The sequence below is a fragment of the Myxocyprinus asiaticus genome, chromosome 27 (genome assembly GCF_019703515.2).
Source record: "Myxocyprinus asiaticus isolate MX2 ecotype Aquarium Trade chromosome 27, UBuf_Myxa_2, whole genome shotgun sequence".
In the NCBI taxonomy this organism is placed as follows: domain Eukaryota; kingdom Metazoa; phylum Chordata; class Actinopteri; order Cypriniformes; family Catostomidae; genus Myxocyprinus; species Myxocyprinus asiaticus.
The window spans coordinates 36,341,892-36,367,430 of record NC_059370.1 but is presented as its reverse complement, the minus strand read 5'-3'; the positions used below and the strand labels follow the sequence as shown (position 1 = coordinate 36,367,430).

The following is a 25,539-nucleotide window of genomic DNA, read 5'->3' as shown; positions in this document are numbered from 1 at the left end:
AAGACACGCCCCTGAATGGAGCACCCAATGAGTGAGCGGGAATTCAAATTAGATGGGCGTTGATTGGATCGAAGCGATGCCGCTCAAAAGGGAGGTTTTTTTTTTTTTTTTTATCGTTCACGCCTCTTCTTCGTTCATTATGATATGGGATCCAATAATGTTCGGATTGTTGCTTTTAACGGGCAGTTTGTTGGCTGTCTATGACAGCCTATTACAGGCAAGAATATTTTTTATTAAACTATAAACCTATCAACGTACACAACTGAACTCAGAAAACTCATTATTGGTTTATTATTCAAGGACGCTCTCTGAAAACAGAATTTAAAAGACTAAACTGACTCAAAATGTACAAATTAGCAGGTTGAACAGCAAAAGGAAAAAAGAAAAGTTTTCTGATTTTAATGTCTGATTTTAATACATTACATAACACACGAAAACCTGATAAAGCCACACAAACTACACTACGCAAACATCCTTTCTGAAACGATTTGTAATTTACTACAATTAAAAACACTGCTTACAAATGAATAGCAACACCAGAACATACACATCATACAAACAGCATTACATCCGAAAATAATAAAAAAAAATTACGCATTTCAATTTCATAACAAAATTCCATCAAATTGAATTGAGTAACCTTTAATAAAATAAAATTAAATAAAAAACTAAATATTTTAAGTTCAATTAAAATTTAATGTTGTTAACTATTACACAATTACACTATATGAGTTATGAAACTGTAATGCGTAAATCTTAAAAATAGGCTAAAATATTTTTTTTGAGTGTACAACCAAACAATATTTTTTATTAGATAGCCTACGTAATATCAATAGAGAAATACGAGTGAGTGGTACAGAAATACGTCTAAGAGAAAAACTATCCCAGAAGGAAGAAAAAGACATAAAAAATTAATAATAATAATAATAATAATAATAAAAACATGGGTCTTCACTCCTGTTTTTAATAAATGCCCAGAATTTGAGATCCTTGAGAAATAAACACCATTACTGTAAGTGCTGATGTGCAGCTGTGGTTGTGCGGTAGGGGGTGCTGGTCTTCAGATTCAGTCATGTAGAAGAGGGTCTGTGTAGGGGGTCTGTCTGGTTAAAGGTGCACTCAGTAATTCTAATCCAATACACTTTTTGTCAGATTCTGCAAATATCTCCTCACAGTCTGCTAGCTGTCTATTCTGTGGGTGGGCTGAAAAAAAAAATCTAATATTTGTACACAGCCCTGGCTCTGTAAATGGGACAAAAACAAAGTGGAACAGACCGATCCATACAAGTCAAGGGCTAGGAGCCGTGACAACATTGGCGAGGGTTTTCAGCGGTGGAGAGACCTCCGAGAGGTAAAAGGCTTGAAGACGGATGCAGAAGTTGCTATTTTTCTTCTCGATAGGTGAGTAACATAAATTTTGCTATGTTTCACAGAACCCATATATGCTGTTGTTTTGAAGTTAGATTTAGTAGCAGGAGAGATGTGAGTGTCTGGAGCTGGTGTGCGTAAAACCGCCTCGCGTGCATGAATTTGGGGAGCAGAGCTTCCAAAGGAGCACTGAAGGGAGGGGAGTGTTTGTTTTGGCAGCTGAGTTAGTGTTTCTCAGGAATCGCTGAGTGCACCTTTAAAGCACACAAACAAAAATAAATAAAAAACTCTTTTGAAGATGGAACCAAAGGAGAACGCGGGGTGGCCTTGGGGTCATTTCAACCTGAAAGACAGTAGAACAGTGAACATTTGAGGTGAAAATACAGAGCACACCAAAATATTTGCAGGGTTCCCACACTTTCTGACAAATACAGTTACATGATTTTTCCATATCCTCTCCTTCATCATTTATAATTACTAGATGAGCAAATAGTAATAATCTCATATACGCTGCTGGGTTAACTTTAACTCTACAAAAGCACTTACAAAGGGCAATAGCAAGAAAATTATATACTGTATTTTAGAGTGAAACAAAAATAGAAAAATGTATATTTGCTATATACATTTCCATGAAGATTTTACACAATCTCTTGAATTTTCCAGCTGTGGCAGGCAAAAACGTACAATTTCCTAATATTTCCAGGATTGCCATTTGCGAACCCTACATTTTTAAAGGGACAGTTCACCCAAAAATTGAAAATTCTCTCATCATTTACTCACCCTCATGCCATCCCAGATGTGTATGACTTTCTTTCTTCTGCAGAACACAAATGAAGATTTTTAGAAGGATATTTCAGCTCTGTTGGTCCATACAATGCAAGTCAACAGGGTCCAAAACTTTGAAGCTCAAAAAGTACATAAAGGCAGCACAAAAGGAATCCATATAACGACTCCAGTGGTTAAATCCATGTCTTCAGAAGCGATATGATAGGTGTGGTTGAGAAACAGATCAATATTTAAGTCATTTTTTTACTATAAAACTCCACTTTCAAACAGCCCTCCTAAGTGCGCTTCTCTCCTAAGCATTCTTCTTTGTGTATATCGCCACCTACTGGACAGGGAGGAGAATTTATTGTGAACAAGGTGTCAGGACCTTAATATTGATCTGTTTCTCACCCACACCTATCATATCGCTTCTGATGACATGGATTTAACCACTGGAGGTTTACGTCCTTTTTTGAGCTTCAAAGGTTTGGACTATACATCTGGGATGGCATGAGGGTGAGTAAATTATGCGAGAATTTTCATTTTGGGTGAACTATCCCTTTAATATCATGATTCAAAATGTAAAAAATAAAAAATGTAAATACTACATACTGTATTTCACTTGAATGCTTACCATTAAGAAAAGAAGCTGTAAAGGTAAGAAAAGACAACAATCCCCAGAACTGCACAGCAAAGCATGATCATCATTTTCTTCTACAGAGGGAAAGAGGGAATAATGGAGAGAGTGGCGATATAAATATCAAGAAAGAGCAGGAAAAATTTAGAGATTGCACATAGGAAAGAGACAGAAATACATGCAAGTAAATGTAACTGTTAGTGGACCAACAATCTCTATAATTTTATTATCTCTTGTGATTAGTTTCTCATGCAGCACATCTAAGACGATCATGCATAACTCCTTCAAACTGACAAAAGGGGGAAAGAGGAATAAAACAAAGCAAAAGTCTGGGTTTAAGGACTGTGTGTATGTGTTTCTGTGTTTAAGACAAAGAGAGGACTCACTTACCATCGGTACCGCACATGGTCAAGGATTCAGATTCTACATGTTTGTCTGTCATCATGTTTGTCATTGACTAAAAATGCAAACTTAACAAGTTCTACTGTTAGTTGTTCCTCATAACAAAATTCTGCTTTTCAAGTAGAGAAACATGTACAGATTCCAAGCCTGCTGAAATTATCTCAATGTGACAATATTTTTAACTCACACTGTGTGAGTATAGGACCGTTCAAGACCAAACAAGTTATAAGTGCTTATGTAAGAATTGTCAACACCTGGGCCTACTGTCTTAAACTACCCTCACATTAAACAGTTGCTTTGTGTACAGGGTCAATAATGTAATGTCATCCAGAAAAGATGGCAAAAGCCACAGCAAAATGCCAGAGTTAAAAATTCTGCCCTTCGTCAATTCCAAAACATCCATTCATGATTAATTCTCAGAAAACAGTGCCATTTGTGTGATGAGTGTCTACATGACTTAGTATATGATTAACAGGATAATGAAAAGTTCAGAATCCAATCAAAATTACTATATTATTACAGTATCCTTAAAATGACTTGCTGTTCACTCTGTTCAGTGTCTAAAGCAAAATGACTTTTTTAAAAATGTTTTTCTAGGAACTATCTTGCAATGTGCATTTTCCCTTTCATCACCATTTTATTTCAATGATTTATATAGTATAAAAAATCTAATTCTAACATAATTTGGTTTTTATTGCAATTTAAATATATATACAGTGGTGGCCAAAAATATTGGCATCCTTGGTAAATATGAGAAAAGAAGGCTGTGAAAAATATATCCTTATTGTTTATCATTTTGGTCTTTCATTCAAAATATTCACAAAAAGCTACCCTCAAATAGATATCAAACAATTCCAAACACAACACAAGTTTTATCACAAAACAAATATTTTTGTCAAATATATGTGTGGCACAATTGTTGGCACCCTTTTATTCAATACTTTGTGCAACCTCCTGTTGCCAAGATAACTGAGTCTTCTCCTATAATGCCTAATGAGGTTGGAGAACACCTGGCAAGGGATCTGAGACCATTCCTCCGTACAGAATCTCTCCAGATCCTTCAAATTCAGAGGTCCATGTTGGTGGACTCTCCTCTTCAGTTAACCACACAGGTTTTCTATGGGGTTCAGGTCAGGGGACTGGGATGGCCATGGCAGAACCTTGATTTTAGGTCAATCAACTATTTTTGTGTTGATTTCGATATGTGTCTTGGATCATTGTCCTGCTGGAATATCCAACCACAGGCCATTTAAGCTTTCTGGCTAAGGTTTTAATTTTTTTATCTGTTGGTGTTTGATAGAGTCCATGATGCCATGTATCCGAACAAGATGTCCAAGATGTCTGGCTTAAAAACAGCCCCACAACATTAAAGATCCACCACCATATTTAACCATGGGCATGAGGTACTTTTCCATATAGCTACCTCTCTGTGTGCACCAAACTCATCTCTGGTGTTTACTGCCAAAAAGCTCTATTTTTGTTTCGTCTGACCATAGAACCTGGTCCCATTTGAAGTTCTAGTAGTGTCTTGCAAACTGAAGATGCTTGAGTTTGTTTTTGGATGAGAGCCCTCCCAAACAACTTGTTGTGAAGTAGGAGATGTCCGATTGTAGTTTTGGAGACTTTCTGACCCCAAGACCCAACTAATTCCTGCAATTCTCCAGCTGTGATCCTTGGAGAATTTTTGGCCACTCAAACCATCCTCCTCACCGTGCATGGAAACTATATAGACACATGTCCTCTTTCAGGCTGATTCGTAATATCTCCAGTTGATTGGCACTTCTTAATTCTTAATGCTTTAGCTGTTTTCTTATAGCCACTTCCCATTTTGTGAAGCTCAACAACCTTTTTCTTCACATCATAACTTTATTCTTTGGTCATACCCATTGTGATGAATGACTAAGAGAATTTGGCCTGTGTGTTACCTCATATTTATTTCCATGTGAAACAGGAAGTCACGGCTGAACAATTTCATGTTCCTTGTCACCCAGGTGTACTAAAAAAATATAAAATATGAATGGGAATATACTTCAGATATATTTTACTCGTAAGAATTTCTAGGGGTGCCAATAATTGTGGCAAACATGTTTTGAAAAAAATATTTATTTAATTATGAGATTTTCCCCCCCTTTCTTCAATTAAAGATTAGATTTTTGTGAATATTTTGAATTAAAGATCAAAAGGATAAACAATAAAGACATTTTTCACAGCCTTCTTTGCTCATATTTACCAAGGGTGCCAATATTTTTGGCCACAACTGTAAAATATGTATTTTATGAGAAACTGCAAAATTAGTTTTTGTACCTTCATGTTTAACCCAGTTATGCTTTGACATTTCCCTTTTGAAAAGTTGGTTTGATCTTTATGACATCATATTTAAAGGAGTGACAACATAATTTGTTTGACCACATAGTTCAAATAGTGTTAAGTTTCTCTTAAAGTATTTATCAGTATTTGATTCTGTTTACACATTGGGCTTGTCAAGCTCAATAGGTTCAATTGTTATGCAAAAAATCATAGTGGTCGATTTTTTTACAGAAAAAAATATTGTTCTTGGCACAAAGCATGTTTTGCAAGAGATGGGTCATGAGTCGTAACTGTATATTTTTTCCAATGGCAATATGTGATTTATTGCAAGGCATGCCGAAACTGAGCGATAATGCGAAAATGTTGTCAGTTAGCAAATTCAAAATACAAGCGTACTGTTATAGGGTTGAAATAATGTAGTATTTTAGGGGTAGTAACACCAAATAACTGTTGGTATTCGCAAGGCTGTAACCACATATTTGGTATTAGGGGTAATGGTTAAAAATGGCCATTGAAAAACCCAAATACTGTGTGACAAGGAGGGTGTGGCGGGTGTCCATCGTCACAGCCCAGCCACGCCCTCCTCCTCGTCACATACTGTAAATTGACATCCAATCTGAATATGTGGCGGATGAGTCCCCCTATGGTGGTCCCCAATGTCTACGATTATTACGATCCTAATACAAAAGAAATTATAATTCATAAAGTTACTATTTTAGCACAGATGGCACCATAGCTAAGAATAGCGATCCATCCTTCCATCCATTTCACTTATATTTAAAACATATTTACAAAATATAAAATTTTATTTATTAATTTGGTTAAATCTGGTTTTCACATACAGTGGTTTATCACATTAAAAAAAAACATAAATCCATCATTACTCTGAAATCAGTCTCAGTCTTCCATTCTGGATGACCCATCAATGCTTAGCTTACTCCATTCGGTTCATTTCACAGGGTCTCAGAATAAAAGCTGAAATCATCAGTCTCTGAGCTCTTTTGATCAAAAACAGTTCAGTATAGCTCAACCTGCAGATGTTGCCATGTGTCTTAATAGACTACTGTACAGCACAAAAAAAAAAAAAAAAACAACAACAAAAAAAACACTTATGCATGAAATATTTCCCTTTGTAAGTCTTCAGTTGTTATTCTGTGCTCATTCATTTGTCTGTTTATTTAAAATGTTCCCTTCAAACGCCCTTTCTGGCATGTAGTACAAGTTCCTTAAATATTCCCGTTACATCCTTAGAAAAAAACAGTAGCCATTTCCTTAACCATCACTAAGGTTCCAATAGAGTGGTTTCCCATTGGTTTATGCTGATGAGGGGAGGAGCCACAGATGTATGGGGTGGAGCATTTGTCGTCTTCTTGATTCCAAGGAAAAAGGAGGAGGATGCCAAAGACAGAGGAAGATGATAAATCGTAATAATGGAGAGTTTGTGTGTAGTCACAGAGGAGATGGAGTGCTGATGGAGAGGTTATTATCTTATATAACCTGCGTGATGATGATAATAATGATGATGACGAGTACAATGACACCAATCACACCCAGTATGATCAACTTCTGCAAGAGGCAAAACAGAACAAGAGTTTAAAGAAAATCTCCCCCAAGAAAGGAATATCCATCATCATCCACTCACCGCCATGTTGTTCCAAACCCATACGGTTTGTTTTCTTCACATTATCAGTGAATATGACTTAAATTTTGGACACAAAGTTATGTAATGGCTTTGGAAGACTTGGAATGTAGCACATGAGTCACATGAATTATAATGGTAATTTTATTGACAGCCACTAGTCCCTGTTTATTTTCAATGGCAAAGTAGCCTGTAAATATCTAAATAATAAGCTAAATATCTTCTTTTGTGTTCGGTTGGAATGACATGAGTGTGATTAAATTATTTTTAATTTGTAGGTGAATTATTCTTGTAAAGGGGTCATGACATGAGTAATTAAATTGTCCTTGATCTGATGACATATAAGAGGTCTTTGTACTATAAAAATCTATTTCAAGTTTCAGAACTCAAAACTTCCTCCTCACTGCAAGAAGAGCATTTGTTGTAACCAAGCTGCCAAAATGACTCATTCGCTACTTCCTCCACATTGTGATGTCACACTGCGGTAGATATTTGCATCTGATCGCCTCCACAACAATACATCAATGCCTACTTTAACTTATCACCTCTGTAGCCCCACCCAGTTTCAGTGAGCAGTGAGATGGCAATGAGAGAACAGGGGCATGTTCAATCTCAAAACGGTGTGCACCGTTTTGCTACGGTTTCCGGGTTGAACGACACGTTTCCTCGAAATGGTGTGAAACGGTGTGCAATGGTGAGAAACGGTGTGCAACGGGCTTTGAGGTATGTTTTCTCTCATTTGGTGGGTGTGTCAGAGGTGTTACCCAATCAGCAGCGACGTGTACATAAAACCCGCCGTATTAAAAATGCAATGTGCACAATGGATCCAACTAAAGTCCTTTACAAATGTGTCCACTGCAGCTTGGTGTATGCAACAATTGAAGACATTAGAAGAAATGTTTGCCTTGTCATCCTGAAATGCGAGGCAAATGTTGGATCACCATAATTAGGAACCACAGTTTCCACATATCCCTTCACTCGATTGGGATATTCTCTGCTATTCTGGACGGCAAGGGCAGTGACTGTAACATCGAGCGTATTTTGTAGTATTAAACACGTATTTAAACCGATTTCATCAGGCCCTGAATATTCTTCGAAAAGAAGAATGCAAAGAGTGGCCTTCTCAGCTGCCAAAGTTGCAACGCTTGCGTGACACAAAAGGGTGTTCAACGCACCACTGTTTCCATTTAAATAAACATTTTGCTATGTTTTGTCGGGGCTGAACGTGCCCCAAGTCAGTCAAGAGCAGAGAGCCAATCGTAACAGTGGGTGTTTACTGTCAAGTCTTAAAGGAGAAGCACCAAAACCGAGTGTTTCTGACAAGAGGGTCAGAACGAAGGTGGAAAATGATCATGTTTTACCAATCAATACATGACTGTTTTTTGTGCAAAAACAAATATTAGAAGTGAACCTCACAGAACGTTATAATATAATAAAAAAGACATGTCATGACCTCTTTAACTAAAGCCCTTTACCATAAGAACAAACAGAGAAACAGAGCCCGACAGAACTATTAAAGCCTGAAAGAACACAGAGAACATTAAACATTAAAATTAAACCTACAACTGAACCAATAGATCAAAATAGTGATACGGAAATCCCAAATCCCCAACCAAAACCAGGCTTTGCGACCGAGAAGATGTACAGGAGAGGTAAACAAAAAGCCCAGTCACCAAAACTATATATCTGCATAATAAACACCCAGTTCCCGAACCGTGCACACTTTCTTCTGAAATGTACCCACCAGAGACTCCTTACCTTAGACCTACAGATAAACCCACTATCAAAGCAATAATTGCCAAAATCACCAAAACCACAGACACTATAATAATTGTTTTCTGTGAAGAAACAAACATAAACACAGTTATTAGCATCTACTATAACATTCCACTGACAAATAAATAACCTACTCCAGAGAGAGAAAAAAAAAAAGACACAAGCCTAGTGCAAGAAAATATTTTTCATTTTTATCCATCTTTCAAAACTATACATGATATTGCATTTCTAGAATAGATTTACTTTTCTACAAAAGTAGTGCTGAATATTTGGAAAGAAAGAAAGAAAGAAAGATAGATAGATAGATAGATAGATATACTGCACTATCGTCAAAATTATGTTCATCAGGCGTTCATTAAAGTCATCAAGAAACGGGATTTCCAACCCAAGCCACTTCTGTATTGTAATGGATTTACCATTTGAAATTGACTGGATAAATATTATTTTATATTATTTTTATTTTGGGAAGCTCAGGCCTAATGGTTAGAGCACATGATTTGACACATAGTCAGGGTGCTCATGTGGCTACAGTGGTTTGAATCCAACTCACACCATTACCCATTCCCCTCTCTTCTCTCCATCATTTCCTGTCCTTTTTCTACTATATGCATCATTACAAGAGGCAAAAGGCCAAATATGGAGGCTGGCTGTCGAAAACTCTAAAGTTTCAGGGATTAGTAATAATGACTACGTTTGTTTGGTGTATGCATGCCACTGTGTGATGTCATCAGGTTTGGACAGTAAAAGGAGAGGCTGTAGGAATGGGTTGGGGCAGAGGGGTGTGGCCTGACATTTATCATGAACTCACACGCCGGGCTTCTTGTTGATATTTAGCAGCCTTTTTAGTGTCAGCTACCGCCCGCTCCACAAAACCCACAGATTGGTCCATGTTGCTCTCAATCCTCTCAATTATACCACCCTAAAAATGGGTTTTTGGGTGAAGTATGGTTGAATAGAGAGAGAAAGAGAACGAAAGAAGAGAGAGAGAGAGAGAGGCAGGTAGGGGAGGGGAAAAAAAGAAACAGCAGAAGCCAGAGACAGTGTTATAGTGATATCAGATTGAATGGCTTGAGAGGTCCATACCTTCCGGGCTTTGCTCTGATACCTGACTGCTTTCTTGGTTTCAGTCTTAGCTGCTTCAATGTGATCAACTGCTTTGCCCACATTCACCTCAATGTTATCAACCATGTTCCCCTGAAACAAACAAACATGCAAGTCCTAGATGAGTAAAAACCTTTTAAACTCAAACAATGAAAACGCAGAAATATAAATCTCTACAAAATAAATGTACATGTACACCCAAGCACATCGTCTACACACACATATACAGAATTCAGATGCTCTATAGAACAGAGAATCGTTTAAAAAGGAGTTTAAAATAAAAATACCACAATCTTACCTCTCAGTTTTTCCCCATAGCAAGCAGTTTATGAACAAAATAATGGTGGGTTGGTCAGTAATGTATAGTGTGATCATTCAGGTGGAATTATTTATCAGGTCACGTGATCATTTTAGCTCTGTTCAGAAACCTAAAGAGCTGCCTCGCTGTTGTCTACTTAGGCAGCTACCTTCTAAGGAACCATCCTAACTGAACTAGAACCTCAAGAGACTTATCTGAATGCTCTACATGGGATGCAACTCCATGAGGCTCCATACAGGAAGCGCACTAGAGACTCAATGTGGGCTAACTGTTCCAAAGGCATCTGATGTTAGCATGTTGCTAAGCTAACGACCTGATACTATCAAATAAGGATAAAAAACAAGATAGTCCTCCTATTATATGATTACATTTAACCTTTCGCTTGACACTGCCAACCATCTTAAATGAAAATGTCTACTGAATTAAAGTCACTTACAATTCAGGGATTACTTTTTACACAAAGAATACATATAATGCTACCTTAGATTTTAACCACAATTTTGCTGCATAGTTTTGTTTGGAACAACCTATGCTTTGGGAGAATACTTAAAATGTTGCCTAATGGGGGCCTGGGTAGCTCAGTGGTAAAAACGCTGGCTACCACCCCTGGAGTTCACTAGTTCTCTAGTTCAAATCCCAGGGCGTGCTGAGTGACTACAGCCAGGTCTCCTAAGCAACAAAATTGGCCCGGTTGCTAGGGAGGGTAGAGTCACATGGGTAACCTGCTCGTGGTTGCTATAATGTGGTTCGTTCTCGGTGGTGTGCGTGGTGAGTTGAGCGTGGATGCCGCAGTGGGTAGCATGAAGCCTCCACACGTGCTATGTCTCCGTGGCAATGCACTCAACAAGCCAGGTGATAAGATGCGTGGGTTGACGATCTCAGACATGGAGGCAGCTGGGATTCCTCCTCCACCACCCAGATTGAGGCAAATCACTATGCCACCACGAGGACTTAAAAGCACACTGGGAATTGGGCATTCCAGATTGAAAAAAAAAAAAAAAAAAAAATTGCCTAATGATGCTTAAAACATAGCATAGGTAAGCAGCTCACTAGGTTTTGGAAGAGAGTTATTATGTTTTATTTCTTCTAGATAAAATTTGAAATGGAGTGGGTGTAGTCGGTGACCAAATAATGCAAATGAATGGAAAAAGAAAATGAGGCAGATAGGGAGATGAAAAGGTCAGAGAGGGAAAACAATATGGTACATTACAGAGCACTCACATGTGAAAACCAGGGCCTGATAGGAAGCCACTCCGACAACTTGCACATGGTTTAGCAACCAAGGGCCAATAGAATGAGTTTGAACAAAGAGAGGTGGCTATGGGCCAAAGAAAAAGAGAGACAGAGAAAGAGAAGAAAAGGCAGAAAGACAATGAGGGGGAAAGGTTAGAAAATACTGACAGCATGAAAACACTGATGGAGCTTTAAAGGATGGAGTAAATATGGACAAACAGATGAGTGTGATGGAAGGTGGAGTGTACCTGGCTCTCCACCAGCATGGCGATGTCCACAAACATGTCATGCAGCTCCTTTATGCTGCTCTCCAGACGGACAATGTCTTTGTGACGTGCTTCAATCTCACTCAACGCTTGTTTAGAGATCCCTGAATCCACAATCTACAACAAAAAACAAAATTTTTATGATAACTACCAATATGCAGGATGCTTCTTTCATATTCAGCTAAGATTTGGGGACTCTGAGGTGTATTGCTCCAATAAGGTAGGACAGACATGTTCACAAGTCTCTGGTGTGGAGTCCAAGCCAGATCTTAAATTTCTTTTGCAAATAATTTTCTACTTAGATGCATGTTAGTTTTACAAGTCTTGTTTCAGGACAATTAAATTAATCTATTCTACAGGGGTCATCATTTCACAGAGTCTTTTTTGTCAAAATAATCCATACTGAAATGTGCTGCACAAAGTGCTGAGGTTGGACTAAAAAGATCAAGGGGCAGCTTTGTTTCAATAAATGGCCTTTATGGACTAAGAAGGAAGTTTTCAGTTCTAAAACCTACTGTACAGTATGTTTACATGGCACACTGAACACTTTTATTTCATTAAAAAGGGAAGTATAATTTTTTATGATTTCCTTGTTTTTATATCATATTATGTGGATTTCCTTGTCGTATTTCAATCGAAACCTGATTCAACATAAAAAAAAGGTTTTTAGGTAGGTAAAGATAGGTTGGTAAAGGTAAAGACACAATGCAAAGTGTAATTTACTGGGGGCACTTATTATAAAGAAAATAAGGTAACACTTTCCAAAAAGGTTATATTCGTTAACATTAGTTAACTACATTATTTAACATGAACTAACAATAAACAGTACTTTTAAAACACTTTTTAATCTTAATTAACGTTAATTTCGTTTTTTTTTTTTTTTTTCCTTTTTCACCCAATTTGGAATGCCTAATTCCCAATGCGCTTTTAAGACCTCGAGGTCGCGTAGTGATTTGCCTCAATCCGGATGGTGGAGGACAAATCCCAGCTGCCTCCGCGTCTGAGACCGCCAACCCGCACATCTTATCACATAGCTTGTTGAGCATGTCGCCAGGAGGCTTCACGCCATCCACCGCGGCATCCATGCTCAACTCACCACATGCCCCACCGAGAACAAACCACATTATAGTGACCATGAGGAGGTTACCCTCCTTAGCAACCGGGCTAATTTGGTTGCTTAGGAAACCTGGCTGGAGTTACTCAGCACGCCCTGGGATTTGAACTATTGAACTCCAGGGGTGGTAGCCAGCGTCTTTTACCACTGAGCTACCCAGGCCCCCTGATTAATGTTAATATCTAAATTTGGTAATACATTTTTTACATTAACTAATGTTAATATACACAAACTTTAATGTACTATAAACTAACCTTAACTAACAATGAACAATAGAATATTTAGAAATGAACATAAACCAAGATTAATTAATAGTGTAAAAATATTGTGCATTGTTAGTTCGTGATACCTAATAGATTTACTAATGCTTACAAATAGAACCTAATTGTAAAGTGTTACTGAAATTATGATGGTTTTGCTTTTGATTGGCCATAGATGTCATGATGCATGCTGTACTTGTCCAGACGTGAATATCTTTATTAAAACTGCTTTGGAGTTCATTCGCAAAGGAAAGTGTATCAAAAAGTGCTTGAGAAACTGAACAGACATCTGAACAGTGTAGCTATATACTGAGCAAGTATTTCTCCTTGGAAATCTACTGACTTCTCGAAACTCAGTGAAGTCTCCAGTCTGAATGTCAAGTCAAATATTACGTCATGTTAAGTGAACCTTGGACTTACACTCACCGACCACTTTATTAGGAACACTATGGTCTTAATAAAGTGCCTGACATGATCTTCTGCTAGTCTAGTCAATGATCCGCCTCAAGGTTCGACGTGTTTTGCATTCTGAGATACTATTCTACTCACTACAATTGTACAGAGTGATTATCTGAGTTACCGTAGCCTTTCTGTCAGCTTGAACCAGTCTGACCATTCTCTGTTGACCTCTCATCAACAAGGCATTGCCGTCCGCAGAACTACACTCACTGGATGTTTTTTGGTTTTGGCACCATTCGAAGTAAATTCTAGAGACTGTTGCGCATGAAAATCCCAGGAGATCAGCAGTTACAGAAATACTCAAACCAGCACGTCTGGTACCAACAATCATGCCACGCTCCAAATCATTGAGATCACATTTTTCCCCATTCTGATGGTTGATGTGAACATTAACTGAAGCTCCTGACCTGTATCTGCATGATTTTATGCACTGCACTGCTGCCACACGACTGGCTGATTAGATAATCACATGAATAAATAGGTGTACAGGTGTTCCTAATAAAGTGCTCGTTGAGTGTAAGTTTCTATGTATGGCTTAGGATACTGTGGCCACACACACACACACACACACACACACACATACACACAGACAGACACATTACCCCTGCTGTGAAAACGGCAGCGTTCCCTCCCTCCAGCATCTCCTCCAGCTCTTCATCAGTTGTGGCTTTACCAGCTAGAGAGAGAAGCAGAAAAGGTCAAAAACAGAAAAGGGGAATAGTACAGCGACTGTTTAACATGCTTCAACCGCAAGCCTGAGAAAGAAATGTGTTACTATGCACACTGTAGGAGGCTGGCACATTGTGTCGCATGTCATTCAGAAATGAATTAAGAATGCCTTTTAAATTCCAATTCAATTCATGAATTGAGATAGTAAAAGGATGCTGAATCGCACTTTGAATTTATACTTAAGGAAGTACAAAATTCAAAGAAATTAATATATAGGCTTTACCGCTGCAAGAGTCATTTTTAATAATACACACTACATACAGTTTACTACATACATATATTAATAATAATGATCAATATTTGAAATGGCAATTTATTTATATATTTACACATTTTATAAATTATTTTATAAATTATTAATATGTACTTATATATAATATTTTCTTATATTTCATAATATTTAATTAATTAATGTAATATCATTTAATACATTTCTTTTTTTAATAAATTAAACAAAATGTCAGATTTTTTTTTTTTTTTTTTTGGACTATGGTAAAAGAATATATTTCCCAGAATGCTCAAATTTACCTAAAAATCGTCAAAAGTGAGCTAATCAACTTGTGTTCTACATACAGTATCAGGAAGGGAATAAAGATAATTAGTCAAGAATGAATGACGTACTTATGCTTTGTCATTTATACACCACACACGGTTGTACTGGACTAATAAAATTCCTCTGTTGTGACAGTGTTGAATAAATATAAATCATCTTCCTGTCATTCCAATTTAAATTCCATTTCATCCTGCAGGGCGTTGCCAATTGAATTCAAATTCCAGCTTATGAATTTCAAATGCCAGAAGTGAGTGTGCGGGTGTGTATATTTATCAGACACTTACTGATCTCTAATTGTCTCTGAATGCGACCTTTGCTTTTCTCTCTGAAGTCCACCTGAGCTTCATTGTATTTGGTCATCACATCAACAAACTTCCTTGAAAGAACAGCATGCTGGCGGGGGACAACATGAGGGCAGAGTTAATAGAGCGTCTAAGTGCGTGTGCGTGTAAGTGACCAGCTAGGATGTTGACTCACCTGTGATTTGCGTATTCTCATGTCAGCTGATACTCTTTCCATTTCTTCAGTCTCAAGATTTCTTTCAATGGCTAAAAGTACACAATGTAAACATTGCTTTAATAAAGGTGGATATGGAAGATATGTAAATCACACCATTCTGGGTCAGCAGTATTTGAACAGCAGTAACTTTGTGTCCTATTTTATTGACCTACATTGAGAAAACTACAAAGCAGCCATGTTTATGAGTAAGGAAACTTACTCTTCAGTTTGTTCCGAGCATTGTTGGCCATTTTCTTGATTTCATTAGTTAGTGCCTCCAAATCATCCTGGGTTTCTGTTAACAGAGAAGAAAACAGAAGCTGAGAAAATGTATAACAGTGAATAAAGGAAGAAGAGATTAGAATAGCACTATTTTGTATGTGTTGAAGTCAACATGAAAAGGCATTCACAACCCATTTCAATATAACTCTTTTTTCAACTGTACATCTTTGCCATTGCAGACTCTAGGCACAATCATGATTTCAAGCTCGATTACACTTCCTAGTACTTGACGTATACGCAGAGCTCTAGATGGTGCTAGGAATCAAGCTTAAAATCATGACCTCCAAAGAGACTGCTTATGTCAATATTTATAGTGAAAAAAATAGTTATATTTTGGACTGTTCTCACTCAAAATTGATTGGATCGCTTCAGAAGACATGGATTACAATGGATATCTCCATTAAATTATATTCGTGTGTGTTCCACGGAAGAAAGTCAAGTTTGAGATGACATGAGAGTGAGTAAATGATGAGAGAATTATTATTTCTGGGCAAACTCTTCCTTTAAAGGTGCAGTATGTAAGATTCAGAAACTCTTGTTATTAATGACACCTGTGGCCGTTAAGTGAGCTGCAGCCAGCTGTTGCTCGTGCTCACGCTCATGCACACACTCCATAGGGACGCGAGCGCGCGAGCATCGGTCAAAACAATGACGTAACGTACAAAGAGACTGAACGTGATTCACCGGCATCATGCTGACAGATGAGGTAGCATAATTACAATTACACAGTTATGATTGTTTTACTACAAACTTTGAGATTAAACTAAAACTACTTATCAGCTAACATAGCATACTGATACACACAGCTACATACTACCGAACTATACCAGTCAGTTTACTGTTGCACTGTTATGTTGCACTATTGTATGTTTTGTATGTCATATGTTGTACTACGATCAAGAAACCAGCGTATTTGCTTAAATTTATCCTGTATACATGACTTTTAGTATAAAGAGAAGATCGTTGAAATTATTTGGAAGTTACAAAGCAAGGTAGTTTGCAATTCGTCAGTGTTAGCAGGCAAGATAAAGTTAGATAAAATTACACAGATCAATCCTTATGGTACTATATCTCACATGCTTTGCAGTTATGTAAGCTTACCTGTCTAATAATAAGAACGCCAATTCAGGGTCGGTTTTGAACGAATGTCCCTCCAGGAATCAAATGCCCTGCAGATGTTCACTCTAGTTTTCGCTCGACCATGATCACGTTCCCGCTTAGCCAGACGGAATTCAGTAGAAGGCTCTCAGGAACGTGCATAAACGTCACATCCTTTGGATTTTCCCGGCAAAACCGACCCGCTCCCTTCGCATGAAAATGAGTCTACAGGCTTTAATAGGCAACCTAGGAAGTCCGGGAAGGACTCATTTTTTAAGTTGCATTACAAGCCATTCACACATTGGCAAAAAAAAAAAGGATATTACATGAAAATTGTTACATACTGCACCTTTAAGCAGAAGTCAAAATTACGACATGACTCTCAGCTTGTCAACTTCACCCGTTACTCAGCCCATACTCTGGTATTAGAGTTAGACCAGTCAGTAGAAATGAATTAAAATGGTATGTTGTAAACTGGGTTACACAATGTGCAATATGCCCACAATTAGTGTACATCTGCATGTGTGTGTGTGTGTGTGTGTGTGTGTGTGTGTGTGTCTTACTCTGGTCTGATGTTGGGGCAGACAGAATAACTGAGTAAAGTTTCTTCACTTCGGCCACATTCTCATCAATCTTATCAATGCTGTTCCTGATGTCTTCAATCTGAAACAAAGAAACAAAGTCACTCGAACATGCACAAACATGACAATGACACATTCATTCAAAGCACATCAGATGTATTGACACAAACACATTGTGATATATTATAGGGCGTGCCTGGGTGAAGAACTCGTCCATGAAAGCAGGGTTGTCCACGGCAAGTTCGACATCATCATCATCATGATCGCATGTCTGCAAGACACAATGAAAAGCGTGCTGTATATCAGAATTTTTTTTGTAGACCAGATGCAAGTAGAGGAACCCTGAAGAGCAACAAACAGGGGCTATGACGTCATTAATGTGATGTAGTACATTGACTACTTGATTTTGAATGAAAAATTAAATAATAAGGTTGTAAAGACTTTTAAACCCTTGTGATTACACAATGGTAACTGATACATTGACTGGTTATATAGTTGCGAATTACTGCCTTCCTCTTCCAGCTACAGAACTGGCTGGCCTCTGCTGACAAGGCAGAATGTAAGCTGCCCTGAAACGGTTGTAAATACTGGTGTATTTGCAGACTGTCAAATTAGGTTTGTCTTATAATGTATGTATGGTCCTAGAAAGTGGATCTATCTGAGGTGTTTAATTGGAAATGTTACAAATGCCAACCTGGCTTGCACAGCATGAATAGTGGCAAGCACACACAGAGGTTTGCCCTGTGATGTTTTATAAGGAACATGTGGAGACCAGTGGCCTGTTTTCCCTTTCAGTAATTGTTTTACTGTTAAATGATGGATATTTGACGCACTAGCACTCAAACACAGAAACACTCTATCATAAAGCATAGCTTTGCGCGTGACAACTTTATAACTCAAATTCGAGTTTGGAGATACAAGGGTTGAAGTCAAGGATTTCACTAGAGTCATCAGACTTGTGGTTCTGTCACTCTCACACACAATGCACTGGAGTGCCAGATACACACAAGCACACAACCACCAACATACATAAACACACTTTTATCACTGTGAAACGCTATATGTAGCCTGAGGGCAAAGCATTTTCTCTCATTCAGCATTTCTGAGGAATCAAATGACACATTAAACCCTGTGAACATTTTTTACCATGGTAACCATAGTTTCCACCACAATGCCATATTTACTACAGTTAAATGTGTCATGTTTAATGTATTTGCTTTGATGACAGTTTTACTGTAGTAACAACAAAATGTTTACATTTCTGAAGAAAATGTAAGTGGTGCTTGGTCGTGCATAAGTCGACTTCACAATGCTAGGGTGTTGTGGGTGGTTGCCAGGGCGTTTCTATGCAGTGCTAGTGTTCTGAGTGGTTGTATGCATACTGTAGATATACATACGTAGAAGCCTCATTTGGCTGGTAAGGATACATCAACCGTGGCACCATCTTGGAACAGTCAACAAGGAGAGCTGTTTAAATGCAAATGAATGAAGAAGACTGCTGCATAAACTGCTTATGTGTGGAAAAACGTCATCATGTAATGAACTGACTGACTGGGTGCTAATATTCAGTATGTTTGCCATGATATGTTCATTTTTAGAGGATTTTATTTGCAGTTTGCTATTAATGATGGTATTTTGGTGGAATTTATGGCTATTGGCTACCATGGTAAATGTTTGAAAGGGACAGTCAGCTAAGGAAGACAACATGAATTGAGGCTGCATAGAGTAAACAAGCAAATTTTCTTTGAATGACAAAGGTTGAACTGTTCCAGGCAAAATGTAATATTACCCATCCAGCTAACAAAGAGTTCTGGTCTCTTTTCAAGTTTATTTGAAGACTTAACAATGTGTTGCCAACTCAACAGGTTTTTTGTGAATGTCAAAGGCACTAGCTGTGAGCTGAGGTAAGGAGATGAGCCTACAAGAGACTTCCAGCCAAGTTTGGAAACATGAGTTCAAGAGAGAGAGAGTGTGTGTGTCTCACACTGGGCATAAGTGTAGTGAATCCATGTTAATGGATAGACCTTTTGTGAGCTCAGAGGTTGTAAATCAATGGTTTATACTTCTTTTGAAGCCATAAGTCTACATTTTTTCAGCCTTATTATATAATATTCTTAGCAGAATATGATGCACAGCGAATGAAAGAATCGAGTCAGTTTCCCTACCCTCTCAAAGTACTTATATGTTTGTATATAACTGAATATTTGGCAATACAATTTTGATATAGTGTGCCCTACTTCCATATATCAACTTCAAATAAATAGTTTAATATTTTTCCATTATTGTGAATTACAATGCTTCATAGTAAAGCACTGAGTATGCAGACTGGTCCCTTTAAAAAGGATAAAAAAAAGAAAATAATGGAATACACACAATATAAACATGCATATCAAAACAGTATTAATAATAAAGCAAGATACAAAAGTAAAATGTATCATCTCAATAATTTTCTGAAGTAACATGTTTTAAGATTGGTTTTAAAAATACTAATAGTTGGTGCTGCCTCTCTAATATCAAAAGGTAGCGAGTTCTGCAATTTTGGAGCAAAAGAACAAGAAAACCTGTCCCCCATAGAATGAAAACAAGTCTGAGGGACAGCTGAGAGACAGGATTTGGAGAAGCAGAGATCTTGTTTTGTGGAACAAAAAAATAAAAAGCTCAGACAGATACTGAATTGGAAAATGAATGGGGAAAATACTGCCGGAACCAAGAAGGCTGAAAAAGTGGACGGGCACTGTTGTGCTCTATTGTTACTATCGACTGTAAAATCATTGTTCAATATCATGTGCTTCATCTCATGTACATTTCAATTAAAAATGTACAGGTCAGGGAGAGCAAAGTGCTTGTTGTCTTAAACCAATGACAACATCGCATGCACATTCAGCAAAATTCATGAGACAACAAACACTCATTAAATACCTTAAGATGTCACATACATGCCTCTACACTTAGTATATGATACACAACAACGATAACAATCAACTAACTGCTATTTGTTTGTTTACTTACCAAAAAAAAAAAAAAAAATATATATATATATATATATATATATATATATATATATATATATATATATAATAATAGAAAAGCTGCTTTGAGATGCATATTTGTGTTCCTGAAATATGTAAGTTGTTAGAACTTCAGAATAGTAAGTAAGCCAAAAGTACATTTTTGGTTGTTTTTCAGCATTATATAATTGAAAAAGAATATTTTTTTACAATATAGAAACTGACAGCTATTAGATATCTACACTGTTTTTCAATGTGTAGCTAATATGAAATGTCCTTTGATTAAGTAAGAGCCATAATGGATGACAAATGTGTTTTAAATGGTGAAAAAAGGTCTTGAAAATCAATTACAAGGGAATTTTGACACTAGTGATTGGTAGTACATGGTTAAAGGGATAGTTCACCCAAAAATTCTCTCATCATTTACTCACCCTCATGCCATCCCAGATGTGTATGACATACTTTCTTCAGCAGAATACAAACAAAGATTTTTAAAAGAATATCTCAGCTCTGTAGGTCCTCACAATGCAAGTGAATGGTGATCAGACCTTTGTAGCTCCAAAAATCACATAAAAGAAACAGAAGTAATCCATATGACTTTTTAAATCCATGTCTTCTGAAGAGATATAATAAGTGTGGGTAAGAAACAGATAAAAATGTAAGTCCTTTTTTTTTCTCTCTCTCTCTAAATCTCCACTTTCACTTTTACATCTGCAAGTCACATATGGTGCCTGTTTAGTTTCACTTTCACACATGAAAGTGAAATTTAATGTGAGATTCAGGGTAAAAAAGGACTTAAATATTGTTTTTCACACACACCTATTATATAGATATAGATATAGATATGGATTTAACCACTGGAGGCTTATGGATTACTTTTATGTTTCCGTTTTTGGAGCTACAAAGGTCTGATCACCATTCATGTGCATTGTATGGACCTACAGAGCTGAGATATTTTTCTAAAGTCTTTTTGTGTTCTGTTGAAGAAAGGAAGTCATACACATCTGGGACGGCATGAAGTTGAGCAAATGATAGGAGAACTACTATGAGAACTTTGATGTTGTTACCATAATCATAGTAACTGGGATGGTCACCATGGTTAATATTTGTAACAGGAGTTCCCAGAAAGGGTAAAATTTTTTTTTTTTAAATAAATACATTTTAAAGTGTCGCACTCACACAGTTCCCTCTCAGCTGTTCCATGTCCCACAGTTCCTTTAGCGCTCCAAGAAGAGCACTGTGTGTGTGTGTGTGTGTGTGCGTGCTTACCCTGTACTACTCTATATACACAGAAAGAAGTGTAGAACAGCAGCCACACCAAGTTAAACATTACAGAGGATACAGAGAGAGATAGAAACAACTAATTTATTTGAGGGATTCACACGGAAGATGTATTTCTCTTAAAAGGATTTCCTACACTGAATTGGGTCACATGCGGACATGTTCCAAGCAACTATTATTAGTGTTTGCTGAGGCAGGCATCACTTTTCCTATTGCTTACACTAAGGGTTTGGGATTTGAACAAAGTCCTCACCCTAAGTATACTTCATTGTGTAATTCATCCATTTGTGCTGCAGACATGAAAAATAAGATTTTTCACCTAGCATACAAATAAATAGCTTACAAAATCCCATAGGCTTACATTAAATGCGGGACCTGAACCATATAGGGACCAGAACATCATAAACTGGGTTTCCATCCACGTACCTTTTTGTGCAATTGGGGATATCGCATAAAAACTGCTGAATGGAAACACCAAGATGCAAATACAATTTCCAAAATGTGCATAAAAAAATATTAGGAATACAAGAAGTGCATCAAAAAAGTAATGTGACTGAGTAATTTATTTATAACTGGACTAACCAGCGGACCAATCATCGCATCTGAAATGTTGCTCTGGTCATCCTGAAATAACGGTTTTCCTGAAAAGCCAAAGCCAGCAAAGAGTTTACAACTTGGATGGAAACATAGCTGCAGAGTCTTGGGGTGAGCTCTTTTGACTTGGACCAGCAAGCAAACCCCTAGCAACCACCCAGAACATCATACCAACCACCTAGCAATACCCTAACAATCACCCAAACATCCCAACATTTTGGCGACACACGAAGCTTTGCACATGAAAGCATAATTCACAATTTCTTCAGAAAATGTAAAAATCTAGTCTTATTTCCGTTACTCTACAATAACGAAGATTAAAGGAGCACGCAGAGGACACAGAAACCGAGCTAGTAAGAGCGATTTTTTTGTATGCAAAACAGCACGGAAACACGACTCTGACAAATGTAAATAAGGTTCAGTCATGAACACACACGCTCCCAAGTTCCTCTTACCAACCCATAGTTGCCTGCCAGGGTGCCTCAGGTGACAGAATCAACAAAGGAAATATTTGACTGGGACAGAGTCATCACCACAGCAACAAATCCTCACTGATGACCCTGCCCATATGAGCTGACACCACTGCAAACACACCCGAATAAACTGTGGGAGACTTCAAACGGCACACCCGTTATCTCACCCGTCGCCCACTAACCTTACAGTACTGCTGTGGTCCCATGATACAGTGATGTTATCTGATGGTAATTTTATAGTGCTTTGATATATACTCATGAACCATGGTATTTACTTGGTACTACAAGGTACTTCAAAGAATACCATGGTAGTGCCATGGTACACGTCCAAAACACATGGAAATGGTAATTTTTGGTGCTTTTTAGTTACAAAATGAACTTTTGTATTTGAAGAATACCATGTTACTTCCATGGAACATGTCCAAAAAGCATGGTCATACCCTGGTGCTTTTTGTTCGTATACAGAATGAATGGCAAAGTCCACTTTGATCTGTTATGAAGTTACTATATTCCATGGTACTACCATGGTAACATTAAAGTACCATGGTGTGTTTTTGTTAGTGTGGCTACAGCATGACTAGCAAAGTCTACCAGTACTTTAAAGGAATATTCTGGGTTCAGTACAAGTTAAGCTCAATCGAGAACATTTGTTGCATAATGTTGATTTTCATTTCGACTAGTCTCTCCTTTACTTCAAAAAAGCAAAACTCTTGGTTACAGTGAGACACTTACAATGGAAGTGAATGGGGCCAGTTTTTGGAGAATTTAAAGGCAGAAATATGAGGCTCATCATTTTATAAAAGCACTGGCATTAATTTTTCTGTTAAAACTAGTGTATTATTTGAGCTGTAAAATTGTTTAAATCGCTGTTTACCAGGGTTACAGGGTTTACGGTGTTATGCCGTCACTGCAACGACTTGTAAAATTGGATATAAATAGACACAGAAATGCTTAGCAAGCAATTTTATCACACTAAAATCATGTTAACACACATACTGTTTACGTCTTATGGCTATACTTTTGAAACAGCAAGTATTTTAACATTTATGGATTGGCCCCATTCACTTCCACTGTAAGTGCCTCAATGTAACCCAGATTTGTGTTTTTTGGGGGTTTTTTTGGAAAAGGAGGGACAAATCGAAATTACTTTTTTTGTGGTAATCAACATTATGCCACAAATGCTATCGACTGAGCTTGACTTGTATTGAACCCAGAATATTTCTTTAATCTATTATATCAATACTAATTTGTATTCCATGGTACTTCAGAGAATACTCTGATAATACCACTGTACATTTCCAAGAAAAAAAAAACATAGTAGTACCATGGTAGCTTTTTGTTAGTGTAGCAACAGAAAAATCTAGCAAATTTGGTCTACTTCAGTCTACATTTGAGTCGTGAGCATATACAGTATGTTGTCACATGATGTAAGATATAGATCAACATCTTCATCATACTCTCACCCCCATCACCCAACTGTCCAGTGGCTTGAGGCCCTAGTCAGGTGACCACATCAGCTGTGCACTCTCCCCTCTTCACTCCTCGAGAGGTGATACCATATCTAATATAGCACTGTTGGATATTCATTAACAGACTTCTGCTATTTTAACTTTACCAGTAGACTATTATTATTCACCTGGGGTGTAACTCTAATAGTTGTGAGCAGAAGTGTTAGGTGTAAAAGTTACAAGTGTGTTTTTGTTAGATAAACTCTATTACGTACTGTCCTTCCCATACACCTCGACTCCAAACTGGGTTGAATACACGCTCATTCCAGACCGAACTCGTCTTGCGTTAAACAAAATACATTTAAAAAAAAAAGAGCTAGACGCAGCGCGACGGATAGAACGGAACGCAGGATGCGTCTAAAAACGCAAAAGAACAATCGAAATACGCGTTCTGTGTGAACGGCCCCTTATGCGTTTCCAAAACAAGAAATATAACCCCACACTTACCGCTTTTAGTTGTTCCAATCGGTCCTTCATCTTAAAATATGATCGTTGACACTATCTAACAATAAAATAAATAGCAAATATGAAGAAAAAAAAACTCTAGTTGAATTAGGATTTGTTCTGTAAAAGTATCAAGCCCGGCTGGGCAGCGGATCCCGCAGTCGTGAGGTCGTCTGGATGTGCTCTCCCAAACTCTAAGATCGGCGAATTCCTGCTCAAACGAGACCTGTTATTCCCCGAATGGTCCATGCAATATGGCTGCTCTTCGCCAAACCAGTAGTTTTTTTTCTCTCCCCTAAATCTATCCGCTCAGAGGATTAAAACTACAGTTGTGTTCAGTCTGTTTAATCTGTCTTCCTCCCTCTCCCTTCTGGTTATAATCGGTTTGAAAAGAGCTGTTCCCACAAGCGTGCTCTCGGGCTGGCTCTCTCTCTCACTCTCACTCTCTCTCTCTCTCTCTCTCTCTCTCTCTCTCTCTCTCCTTGAGCTACCCACCGTCACGCCCTGGGTGTGTGACTTACACATATTTATTCGTCTGAACTTAATAATAACTTTTTTTTTTTTTAAGTTACCTGTTGAACTTGCATCCAACTAGTAATAACTGTCTTTGCTTGTAACTATTCATTATTCCAAATGTTCAGTTTTACTGATGCATACTGTACATGCATACATAAATACTCTTATACAACTTTTATACAGTCACTTCAATCACCTAAGTAATATATATATATATATATATATATATATATATATATATATATATATATATATATATATATATATATACATACATATACAGGGTTGGGGAGTAACGGAATACATGTAACGGGATTACGTATTTAAA

General features: G+C 37.5%; 1 protein-coding gene across 2 annotated transcripts; it reads right to left on the bottom strand.

Moving 5' to 3' along the window:
• Positions 1-375: 375 nt before the first annotated feature.
• On the bottom strand, positions 376-25,132 carry LOC127417931 (syntaxin-3-like). 2 transcript variants are annotated; one of them, XM_051658206.1, is made up of 12 exons: positions 24,699-25,132; positions 17,584-17,658; positions 17,370-17,469; positions 15,647-15,721; positions 15,406-15,476; positions 15,213-15,321; positions 14,249-14,322; positions 11,796-11,930; positions 9,978-10,088; positions 8,877-8,956; positions 2,768-7,045; positions 376-1,711 (listed from the first exon to the last, which is right to left on the bottom strand). In XM_051658206.1, the coding sequence occupies exons 1-11, from the start codon at positions 24,726-24,728 to the stop codon at positions 7,039-7,041; spliced, it is 867 nt and encodes a 288-aa protein (XP_051514166.1). In that variant the 5' UTR covers positions 24,729-25,132; the 3' UTR covers positions 376-1,711; positions 2,768-7,038. The 2 variants fall into 2 exon arrangements, with proteins under 2 accessions (XP_051514166.1, XP_051514167.1); XM_051658207.1 differs by lacking the exon at positions 8,877-8,956.
• Positions 25,133-25,539: the final 407 nt, after the last annotated feature.